The sequence below is a fragment of the Barbus barbus genome (genome assembly GCF_936440315.1).
Source record: "Barbus barbus genome assembly, chromosome: 25".
NCBI lineage: Eukaryota > Metazoa > Chordata > Actinopteri > Cypriniformes > Cyprinidae > Barbus > Barbus barbus.
The window spans coordinates 23,314,347-23,327,503 of record NC_136753.1 but is presented as its reverse complement, the minus strand read 5'-3'; the positions used below and the strand labels follow the sequence as shown (position 1 = coordinate 23,327,503).

At 36.2% G+C, this 13,157-nt stretch overlaps 1 protein-coding gene across 5 annotated transcripts in view; it reads left to right on the top strand.

The window, feature by feature from the left end:
• The window catches only part of LOC306845105 (forkhead box protein P1-B), a 179,730-nt gene that overhangs the window by 102,086 nt on the left and 64,487 nt on the right, over window positions 1-13,157 (top strand). For 4 of the 5 annotated variants that reach the window (XM_079377683.1, XM_079377684.1, XM_079377685.1 and 1 more), the window contains one exon: window positions 12,624-12,719. In XM_079377683.1, the coding sequence (XP_079233809.1) occupies window positions 12,624-12,719 (96 nt within the window). Of the gene's footprint in view, window positions 1-8,014; window positions 8,246-12,623; window positions 12,720-13,157 lie in introns of those variants that run through there. The other variant, XM_079377688.1, reaches the window with a different exon arrangement.

Here is a 13,157-nt window from a genome sequence, read left to right as displayed (position 1 = left end):
TCCTAAAGTTACTAAAATAATAATGTTATTTTAGTCTTCTAAATGTTAATCTTTAGTGGAAATGGTAATGAAAAGACCAGACTCTGTTGTTCCATCTCCCATGGTTTCTGGAAGTTTTCTTTTCCCTGGAAATGTTGTAAAGATGTAATTTTGATGTTTAGTCTCATTTTCATTCATTCAGAGTGAAATAAGCCATTGAGCTGCGGTGCTTGTGCAGGCGCTACAAGTATGAATCTGGCTTATATCATTTTCAGTTCTGCCCATCGTTTCCTGCCCTCTCTTTATGTCTCAGTCTACACAGACACCTCCTCAGTAAGAGATTGGCATCTTAATTTCTTGCATTCAGCCAGTAACACTGATTACTCTAGTACCGTACTGCACCCTTAACGGCACATATTTCTATGTGGCAGGTTCCCCACGCCTCTCATTTCTTTCTCATTTTTTTTCTACTTGTGGTTAATTCGTCTATTCTTATGAGTCATTTAGTTCTTTAATTACCGTTAGCAGCAGATGCACAATGGAGTATTAATGCGAGTGGGTTTTACGGCCACTCCATCACCACGAGCCTGTGAAGTCTAAAGGCATAATTGACGTGGAAGAGAGCTCGGAGATGGGAAGACAATATTTTGCAGATGGCTTTTCTTGTATGCTAGAAGGATGTTTATGCATTTACATCACACTAAAGGGGCAATAAACACAATCGTAATTCAATAACTGTCTTGATAGACGGAATCTGGCGTTGAGTGCTGAATTGAGGTGTGTATTAAATGACAAAGGGAATTTAAATGAAATGATAGGGAGCTTGTGTGTGTATGCGACTGTTTGAGTGCGTACTTGTGCTTTTTTGGGTTAGAGATGGATCAGTATGGTCACATAGTCACCTAGTAACCAACTAATTGGTTAGTGAGAATAAAATTATGCAGTTTTTTCCCCATCTGTTTTTTATCTTAAATTTTGGAGATGTGCCATGTGTTGGTGCCATATCAGTTATTGGCTGGTAATAGTTTTATTTTATTTAGCTAAAAAAAAAAAAAACCTTAGTAATTTTAAAAGATTGTAAAAACACAATGTTGATTTAACGGCAAGTTCCCTTACTATATAAGGTGAAATATTGCAATAGATTGAACAGAACATTGTAACAGAACAAAGTAATTTTACAAAAAATGCTGTTAAATGTAGTGTCTTTTTTGCTACTTGTATTACTGCAGTTATCAGTATATTATAGTAGTAGTATGTAATATCATTTGTATCAGTTAATGAAATATATACACACGCACACACACACACGTTTGTTTTTGTGAAAAGTGGGGACTCTCCATAGGCGTAATGGTTTTTATATTGTACAAACCGTATGTGCTATTGCCCTACACCTGAACTTAGCCCTCACAGGAGACTGTGCGTTTCTACGTTCCCCCCAAAAAACCTCACTCTGTATGATTTATAAGCGTTTTGAAAAGTGGGGACGTGGGTCAATGTCCTGAAAAGTCACCTTCAATTTGTCATACTTGTCATTATACAAATTTATGTTCTGATTTGTCACAAAAACGCACATGCACACACACACACACACACACACACACATATATAAATAAATATATATATATATTTAAAATAAAATATGTATGTGTATGTATATATATATATATATATATATATATATATATATATATATATATATATATATATATATATATATATATATATATATATATATATATATATATGTATGTATATATGTGTGTGTGTGTATATATATGTATATATGTGTGTGTGTGTATATATATGTGTGTGTGTGTGTGTGTGTGTGTAAAAACAGGGGAATCAATATATAAAGCTGTGAATATTAAAATGCATAATTAAATACAGAAATTTATGCTAAAACAAAACAGCAGCTGTAGTTGCCATAACATTAACTATATATATATATATATATATATATGTGTGTATGTGTGTGTATATGTGTGTATATATATATGTATGTGTGTGTATGTGTGTATATATGTGTGTGTATATGTGTATATGTATATGTATATATGTATATGTTTTACATTTATACCTTTGCCATCATCTAACTCAGAATTGTTAAATGTAAACTTTTACATTTTAATCTTTTTTATTTAGTTTATTTAATTTTATTTATTTTCTATGGACCCTAGCAGCCCTTTGCAGTCACCTAGGCATTTCTGGACCTCAGCTTTTGTATGTGTCTTCATTTAAGCCAGAGAGAAAACAAGCCGGCATTCACGCACAGATCTCAGCATACATCACGCACAGATCTCAGCATACATCACCTTGTGTGTGTTTGTGTATGTCTCCGTATGTCCGGCCCTATGAATGCAGCCCCTCTCTTGCCATCTGTTGTTAAGCTGCTCCTGAGGCGGAGCTTCAGAATCCAAACAAACTGCAAACTGAGGCTGTCAGAGCCGCATAGCTGAGACGACCCCAGGCCCGGGGTCACACATCCGTACCAGGCTCCACACAGCGCCCTGTTTACTCTCTCTAAACCTCCTTCATCATCTTTCTCTCTCGCTCTCTTTTTTTCTCTCCATTGCTCTCATCCATCCATCCATCAACAGTCATGCACCCCCACCTCCTGCCATCCACATGGAAACATTCACCCTTCATACCTTTATGCACCCTCTCACTCGCTTTTCATTAAACTTCCCAGACGAAACCTTTGTCAACTACAAACATTACCAGTCAATGAGGAAAACTGGTTGCACCAGTTTTTTTATTAAATTTAGAGACCATGCTTGTCTACTGCAATCATTCACCGAGTCTTACATGGTTTGAGCACAGCAATTTGAAATGTTTAGTGTTGTCATTAATATTAATAGATTGGTAGAAAAGTGCAGCCATGGGAGGGAGTAGTAATGGTTTGAAGTGGGTATATAACATTGATTTATTTATGTATTCTACATGAATTAGTTTAGAAATCTAAACAGCGAACGTGTTTCCAAGAGGCCGTGATTCTACGAGCACCTGTTTTCCATGTGAAGAGGCTTTTTGGAAATTGCGTCAATTAGATACTTAACAGGAAGCTGACCGGCCCTCTTTTGCATTGCAGATAAATGTCCAATCTAGAAAACGAACAAAAGGAGGCAGAATTAGCAAGAGAAAGAGAATCTCAATTAATACAAACAGTCCTGATCTTCAGTACTTCCATTCTCATGCCAGTGAAGGAGCATTCCTGAATCGTATGAATTTTAATTAGGTGACACTGACAGTGAATGGAGACTAACGCTGTTATGTTTTTGAATGTATTTTAGTTAAGACATTAAAGGAATATTTCACCCATGTTTTTAACCACAATGTTATTAAAAGATGCATGCTGTTTTGTCAGTTGCATTTTATAACAAATTACATTATTTAGGTTTTATTTTTCTATATTATGTTAGTCTAAAGCCAGTTTGTGTTGCTTCTAAAAACACTATACAAAATCAATCACCATTTGCATTTTTTTTCTTCTAATTTTGAAAGAAAATGATACTTTTATTCAGCAAGGATTCATTAAATTGTGTAAAATGGACAGTAAAGAAATTTATGAAGTAACAAAATATTTTGTTTTCAAATAAATGTCATACTTTTGAACTTTCCATTCATAAAAGAATCATGGAATAATCTTGTAATAATATTTCACGATGTTACTGTTTATACTATATTTTAGATTAAATTAATGCAGCCCTGGTGAGTAAAAGAGACTTTCAAAAACATTTGATATTTGCATGACATCCTGTAAATATGAGTGAACCAATAACATTTTTATTTTGGGTGTACTGTTTCTTTAAAGATCACTCTCACAGTCTACTTTGTAACTTTGATCTAGAAGGAGACAGAGATGGATTGAGAAAAATAAGCAATTGGTGTAGCCAGATATACTTTCCCTTAAACTTTCTCATAAAACCTTGACAACTTTTAAACCTTCGCAGGAAGCCCTTAGGACCGTCCTGCCAAAAAAAGTCAATCTAATAACTGTGACATTTAAGAAAAAGCCCTCCAGCTCTGTGGAGAACAAGATGATATGTTTAGTCCACGACCTATTAGCAGTCTTTTCTGTGGGTCATGTCTGAGGAGCCCGATCTCCAGACCTCTTAACACTGTGTAAACAACCCTTGCTACTTCACAATGGCCGCTGGGATACAGTTTCACCTGTACGCACATCTCCCACCAATTAAAGGCTAGATTAATCTGAGCCATTTCACATTCAAGGTCTTCCCTGTCACGGCGAGGGCACAATGGTGAATGGGAAGACAGATAGAGGAGCTTTAGAAGACCCTACGCAAATAAGCACCGTCTCATTTCTCATAGTCAGGCCTCCCTTCAGATACACACAAAACCAGACCCTCAGAGGTTAACACAAGCTATTGTCTTTACATCTGTCCAGCATTAACTGTCTCATCAAATTTTTCATTTCACTGGACTACACTATATTTTTTCCCCTGCTCACCAGCATTTAACAGGTCATTTTTCTTTTGAGGTATTTGTTATTTTGCTCATCTCTGGGGTTAACAAGCACTTTTAACAGCTCTAAAGTAAGGCAATGAAAGAAAGTGAGTTTCTGTCTCACTCATACACTGTGCTTTTAAATGTTACGTTTCTGCTGGTATTGCCAGGCCAAGATGAAATATGCTGGTATTTTCTGCATTTGTGGTGCTGATTTTATACAAACCTGGATAGGAAAGAAGCAGTATTTTTATTAAAGACAACGACTTCTTGTGAAAACTTTTCTATTTAGCAGGTCATGTTGCCACTGCATGATGCAAGTTGTAACAATGGAACCTGCCATTAAAAAGCCAGTTTCAGCTACATTTATACACTAAAACAATTATGAAACCTAAAGCTATTTGTATAACAGCATAAATGTGAACAATTTTTATTAATATATTTATTTTTAGATGTGTATTGTTGTATTACTGTATTATTATTATTTGATTTATCCATCAGATATGACAAACTGTTTTTTAGGGTTTTTTTTTTTAGTTTAAAGCTAACATACATAAACCACTGCTAGAAATGACACATTTTTGTATAATTGTATATACATTTTGTATATAATTATATTGATATATACATTGCAAAAAAAATAAAACATGTCTCTTGTTTTCCACACTCTCAGAAAAAAAGGTTAAAGAAAACTCACTCTCAGAAAACAATTTAAAACAAATAGTTTTAAACGCTTCTCAAAACTTGTTTTCAAGATATTAACACAGTTTTCAATAGTTGTATATTGAATAAAATTGTATTATATTTTAAGACTTGATATTTTATGCAGTGTTGCTTCTCAAGTGCATTTTTTAATATTTCAGCTGGAAAACAAGTACCCTTTTTTGCAACATAGCCCTTGTGGCAACTTCCACAACTAGTCCCGGCCTCTCCTATTTACCCTGTCAATGACATACATAAGATCTTCCTCTATCCCTTTCCATTTCTTTCAGGGTAAAGTGAATCCATATATTGGGATTTGTGTGGCAAGTGAAGCCGGGCTTACACAGCGGGGACCCCCAAAGCCTGTACATAATCCACATGTGCAAGTTACACACAAAGACGCAGATGTCCTCAGTCGGTATCACTGGAATGTGGCCCTTGAACACGAGTGCTGGTTTAGATACTGTATGCTACACTCGATTGCATATCGTAAAAAGATGCATGTGCAAAATGAAGCCGTGAGTGTAGGGGACGACAACCAGGAAAAAATAGTGTTGTCACTGTCAGCGATTTCACAGGGGGCCTTGTTGGGTTCTCAAGGGTTGTTTTCTAATCACAAACACCTGGAGGGGTTATCGCGTGTGTTTATGTGTGCGTTGGCGGAGCCATGGCATCAAATAATCCTAACGAGGAATTTTAATGAAGGACTTGCAAGACTTCAAATGTCCAGTGCTCAATGAGTCGCATGAGTCACTTTCAAGCAGCATTACGGCGTTAGAATTAAAAGGACTAGACAGCCACCACTGACCTTTCTTTTGCATTAAGTGATTTTAATGAACGTGTTTTCTTTCGTATTTTTTATTTTTTTCCTGTCCTATTTGCTATCATCAATATGTATTTTGGCTGATTAGCATCAAGCGTTGCCCATAGCGAGGCATGTTTGTGCTCCTTCAGCAGCTCAGTCATCTGTTAGCATTATCTGTCTTTGAACCGTTTTTGTATCCGATCAGTTCCACCTAATACGTCTCTTGATTCGCTATTGTAGCGCCCAGACAGCACGTTGTTCTCCTCACTTTAAATGCGCCTTCAGATGCCTGGCCTGTCATCGTCTGGCAGTTTATCGTGCTTGTGTCTGGAGCTGCTTTTAGCCTAGCGCGTCTATCAAACCCCCGCTACCTTTGAATGCCAGATCAAAAGAAGATGAATTCCAGGCAAAGACATGGAAAGGGGGAGCACAAGGGGGCTGTTTGTGCATGTGTGTGCGTAGGGACGGGCGCTTTGTAAACATCACAGTGACAGCTCACAATGGGTCGCTTTAGCGCAACGCTAACCCTCCGCCAGTCGCTAGCTTGTTAAACAACAAATAATTCCTTTGCCCGGGGCCCGCGCTCACCTCGGAAACGGTGCCAAGTTCATCCTCTCTCTTCTCATTAGTTTTGATCCTGACAAAGTCTTTGAATCATCCCTGCGTTGCTCTTTTGTCTTAATTGCCTTTTTTCCGACATATTCGATGAAGACGTATCTTTTAGCTAGCTGCATTAACAACAAGAAATTCGTTATTATTAAGCTGCACTTGTGAAGTCTTGTTTGATATAGATGATGTTCTCCTGAAAGCGTTCTCGACAGGAAGCCGTCTTGCGGTTAGCGTAGCCTAATGTTGGTTTTTTTAGACCTCCGTATCTCCTGATTGATCATCTGGTTTGTTTGTTGACAGCCTTTCTGACGCAATTAACAACTGAAAGCAGCTCTTTGTACTTCGTGTCCTCATTTTGAAGTGTCTCAATATCACATCCTGTTGACTCAAATATCCTTGTTCCAGCACTGGCTCAAAGCAAACAAAGTATTTTTGTGTCGTAAAAGTTTCTGTGTAAACAAAGCACATGCTCAATGTGCTCATGCAGTAATCTTTATCGTACGGTTGAGGGAGCGTGTTTGGCGTTCTGTCTGGCATAACCACCAGATCCGAGAGTGAGAGGGTGAGTCGTAGCAAAGTATTACAGGTTCTAAACGAAGTTTGACTCATTTCTTAACTTTTTATCTTTGGTCACATGGGACTCTGCAAAATGCTGAGAAAGAGCACCTGAGAGGAAACGCCTAAATTAGTAAAATATACACATGGTTTCTTGGCATGAGATTTTTTTTTTAAAGAATTGATTAAAAGAGATCAAACAGAGAAGGAGCCTAAGATTCGAATCTGGTTTCCACTGGTTTGCATTATGGCTTGAAAACATTTAACAAAATAAGCATTTAAGCATTTTATAGACATTTTATTTATGAAATGCATTTATATAAATCACAGTGAATTTATATACTTGTAAAAATATGTAAATTCATTGCAATTTACATGATTTTTAGGACTTTTATATCAGTATGTGTGCAATGTCGAGCTACAGGGGCATAATATTGATGTAAATAAAAGTGTAAATGTGTATACATAGTAAAATGCATTCATATAGTACATTTATAATAATAATAAGCAATCGATTAAATATTAATATAAAATGATTTTAAACTATAAATCATTTGTTTATTGTATGAATATTGTAACTTTTTTTTAAAACAGAAAATTATACAAATCTAAGTATTTAGACAACTTAATGTTTTTCATATTGAACTTTTCGGAAGAATTTCTGATAGAAAAATAAAAACTACATGAGTGCAAAATTTCACTTGATATATCCACCTGTCCCTCTCTTTTAAGTTCATGCACTGAATGGGTTTTTTCACATTTCTGCCAGTCACCCAAATTGAAGAGTTTCGGTCCATTCATGGCACTGGAAGACTTTAGTGTCATATTCTCATGCATAATTAATTAGGCTCCTATAAATAGGGTATTTATTTTCTGCTGCGTGAGGGCGCCTGGCCGGTCAGTGTGGGAGGGGGAGAGCGCGGCTCTGGTGGTTTTGGGTGAGAGAGTGACTAAGGGACTGTCCCTTTTAAATAAACCTCCGTCATATTTAGCGGGCCTCAGGTCTGCATGGAAATATCGCTCATTTATTTATTTGATGAAGAGTTTTGATAGGTAGTGAAGTGTTTTTTTCCCCCTGTGATATTACTGGAATTTATATCACGAAGAACTTGGAGGGCAGAGGAGCCGCTGGTATGTTATGCATTGTTTGCTTGTGTTTTTATCTGAGATTCACTTATAAAATCATATTTTAGCTTTTTTAGTACGCTTTCTCTATTGCTACAATTAATCTACAATTTTACAGTCTGTTTTGATTTATTTATTAATTTATTTTTGCTGCTGCATTCTTTATGAAACGCCCTGTGCATGAGAAATAAGTAACAGTGCCAAATTCTTTGCTCTGTGTCACATATAGTTTTTAACAGCCCCATCCTTCAATAGTAGCATCTTTGCAAAGGCTGCGTTCATTGTGACAGGAAAACAAAAATAATTTGATATGTGGTGCACAAACTGTTCAGACTGAAATGATCAGAGACCTTATTTAAAGCTTCAGCATACTGTTATTGCAGAATAAGACATTAACAGCCGATATGCTAGTAATATGCATGCAAATAAGCAACCAGTTAATACTGAGAATTGGTCCCTAAACTAAAGTTTTGCCACCAGTGGTGTGAATGAAGGGTTATATTCTCTGAAAATGCCATAACATTTCACAGTGTTCACTGTTCAGTATTCTCTATACACTGTTTCACAAGTAAATTTATCTGATTTAAGGATCTTCATTAAAGCTTTACTATAAGGTCCAATTAGTTAACATTAACAATTATGACATTTGCTACAGTATTTATTAATCTTTTTTTAATGTTAGTTAATAACAAATACAACTGTTTATTTTTCATATAAGCTTAGGCCATTACATAATAACAGAGACAACTTTTAACTTGAACAATGTATAATGTATAGAGACAAACGGATAAATTTAGCAAGAAAGAAAGTGAGAGAGGTTGCATTCCACATACCACACTACTACTATTTCTGTATAGTATGAATACACACTTTATTATGAAAATATTTAATATGGATAGTATAGCCAGATCATCTAATACAGTTGTCAAAACATACAGTATGCAACAGAGTATACTGTGTCGGTTACTGTATCCCACAATGCAATGCACTTTTCATGACCTTTCAACTTTATGTATTATCTACCAACACAAAATATATATATATATTTTTCAGAGCTGATAACTAAACCCCATTTGCTAAATTAAACATGTAACATGCAGCAGATGTTTAATGCATAATGTGAACTGTTTATTTTCTTCAAATGAAAGTATGCAGAATACAGTAGTATGCAGTATGCTATTATTATATTCTGAACATATTCAGAAAGATTAAACAACAGCTTGTGTCCTCCCTGTTCCCTGTAACTGTAAGCTATTAAACGAAAACATTTTGTTTGTGGTAACTGTTTTTGATAACTGTGTCCTATCAGCTTTCTTTTTTCACCTACTTGTTTGTTATGCCAAATTATTTTTGCATGTGACCAAATTAAGCTGTGCATTTGTTTAAAATAAGCAGGGAGAAAAAACGGTATCTAGCCCAGCTGTAACTGTTTATTGTTAATATAAGCCATTACATAATAACAGATACAGCTTTTGACTTGAATAATGTATTAGTAAATTTTGAAATCAATATTAAATGCCAAGTTCTGTTATGAAACTCTATATGGTGCAGGCTGATGGATCCTTAATGTAAACTGAAGATATTCACAGCATTAAACAACTTGGTTCAAGCTGATTGGTTCATGTTGCATACGAAGCCAATGAGCTTGCCGCTTTACATTTAAATCGCTGGTTAACATTCACTTGAGCATTTTGCACTATGAATTCAGAGTTACTCTGAAACCCTACACCATCCCCAGCTCCACCTGTATAGATCTGCTGTAGGTTATTATATATGCTGTTTGTGCAGCAGCGGTATGTCTTAAATAGTCACAGCACCATATCAGTGTATGTATTGGCAGCAGCAGGAATAATCTACAACAACAGCAGCAATTCAGCAGCCGCAGCGGAGCAGATCTGTTCTGCCAATACCAAATACATTAAAATTGTCATTTCCATTACTATGCTAAAATCTTCAGAAATTTATCATGATAGAACTAAGATTGATAAATGCCGTAGAATAATTTTTCATCGTTAGTTCATGTTAACTAATGTAGTTAACTAATGTTAACAAATGAAACCTTATTGTAAAGTGTTACCGGATCTTCAGATACTTTTTACATTTATTTTACATTTACATTTATTCATTTAGCTGACGCGTTTATCCAAAGCGACTTACAACTGCTATATATGTCAGAGGTCGCACGCCTCTGGAGCAACTAGGGGTTAAGTGTCTTGCTCAGGGACACATTGGTGTCTCACAGTGGATTCGAACCCGGGTCTCTCACACCAAAGGCATGTGTCTTATCCACTGCGCCATCACCACCGGCCGTTTTTGTTTGTTTTTACTTGGAAATGAGACAAATCAGATACTGATTGCTGAAAATAATTTTTACAGGATATGTCAAAACATCAAGGAAAATTACCTTTTACTTCTGTGGTGAATATATAGTATGCTATAAGTTTTAATGTGCAGTGATATAGTGTAGTGTTATGTGTGTTTGTCTATAATGATGACGGCCAGTGTCAGACGGCACTGAAGTGGCCCCTCTGTAGCCTGTTATTATATTCCTGCCTCATGATGTCATCCCACAACTCCAGTGCATGAGAAGGTCACACACACACACAAACAGCTGGCTTCTCTTGCCCAGCGCTTCAGTTCTCATCTCCACAGCTTCTTTATTGAGCCCTTGGAGAGCAGTACCAGACAGTAACCCTTTACTCTCTAATACAGGTCCATCCTATCTCTCAAAACCACCTCCTTTTGCTCTCTTTTTACATGAAATGATGTAAAATTCATCACATTCATTGCCAACCCACGTGTTTTGCACACTTTCTCGAACACTTTATAACTTCAGGTTGCTAATAAGTCACTAATATCAGATAATAGAGTCTGAACTCCACCCACCGAGAAGCCCAAGGGTTTTAGATGTTCCTGCGACTGTTTGTTGAATTGTGGGAGTTTGTGGTGTGATGAGGGTGGAAAGAATGAAGCGGGTTATTTACTCAGATGGTTCTCTGGTGTAGGTGTGAGTCTGCCCCTGCTGTTCTATGGTAACACGCTGCTTGCTTTTCTTGGTATTGGTGCCTTTTTTTGCTCAACTGGAGAACTTTTTTTCCCCAGCACCGCTGTTGCTTTTGTTTGCTCTGGATGGCATGTCTGATTATTTATGGTGGGGGAGGGGGAGGGAGTAGTCCAGCCAGTAAACATGTGACTGCACTATATTTTGTTTTCCACTCAGAGGGCCGTGTCCTTTGACAGATATTTTGAAGGCTAATAAACTTTTTATTTGCTTTATGAGCGGGGGAGGGAGGGGGAGGAAGACAAACAGATAAACGTAGCAAGAAAGAAAGTGAGAGAGGTTGCATTCCACATACCACACTACTACTATTTCTGTATAGTATGAAAATGCACTGTATTATGAAAATATTTAATATGGATAGTATAGCCAGATCATCTAATACAGTTGTCAAAACATACAGTAGGCAACAAAGTATACTGTATCCCACAATGCAATGCACTTTTCATGGCCTTCTCTTTCCAATGTGATAAATGAACCAGAAGCATTATCAGCCACAATTTAAGATCTCTTTTGTTGACTCATTTTGGATTAAAATATATTTTTTAAATACATTATTTAATTTTAAAGGATATTAAATTATAAAATAATTTAATACAATTATGTTTAATTTATTATTTATACATACCGATAATACATTTATTAGCAGCTAGTTGATTTTTACCTTAGCAGGTACATTGTTTACTGAAAACATTTTTTTTTAATCTTTCTTTAAAATTGGTTTCTTTTTGGCAACTGATATTTGCGCATTCAACTTTATGTATTATATATCAACACAAAATATATATATATTTTTCAGAGCTGATAACTAAACCCCATTTGCTAAATTAAACATGCAACATGCAGCAGATGTTTAATGCATAATGTGAACTGTTTATTTTCTTCAAATGAAAGTATGCAGAATACAGTAGTATGCAGTATGCTAATTATTATATTCTGAACATATTCAGAAAGATTAAACAACAGCTTGTGTCTTCCCTGTTCCCTGTAACTCTAAGCTGTTAAACAAAAACTGTTGTGGTAACTGTTTTTGATAACTGCTTCCTATCAGCTTTTTTTCACCTACTTGTTTGTTTTGCCAAATAATCTTTGCATGTGACCAAATTAAGCTGTGCATTTGTTTAAAATAAGCAGGGAGGAAAAACGGTATTTAGCCCAGCTGTAACAACATGGCATCATTTAGATCACATCTTTGATGCCAAAAAGCAGTAGAGCCGTTCTCAAGGGAGTGTCAGTCCCCAACACAAAAACATAACACTACTGAAACTGTTGTTCATGACCTTTTGTTTTCTCACATTGTTTTTGTCTGTCTTTTTTCTCACCCAGGCCTTACAAGTTGCACGACAGATCCTTCGCCAACAGCAACAGCAAAGTAGTGCCCACAAGTCCCCGAAAAACAATGACAAGCAACCTGCACCACAGGTATGTGTGCACATGTAAAGTGTTCCTCGAGTGTTGCTCTTGGATTGCTCAGGACACTATATGGAGTTTGCAGAATGTTTTAGAAATAATCTCAACTGTCTCAGTAATACAATAGAAGCAAATGAGAAAACCATTGACACAATATATTGACCTGTAAAACAAATGTAATCTGTAATGATCAGATGATTTGATTTTTGGGGAAATATTGGAGTTCATTTTGAAATCGTTGGTGTCCTAAATAATCTGAGCACAGTTTGAGACATTAAAGTTGCAATGAAATGGAAGTAGTGACTAATGGTTTCTTCCATGTTGTCATATCTGAGTATAACGGATTATGGTAAAAGAAAAAAATGTTGGGTGGGTACTTCGATTGTTGAGTGGGTTGTTCGATTGTTGGTTGGATTTTGAGATGTGGATGCTGCACCCAAAAGTGGAGGA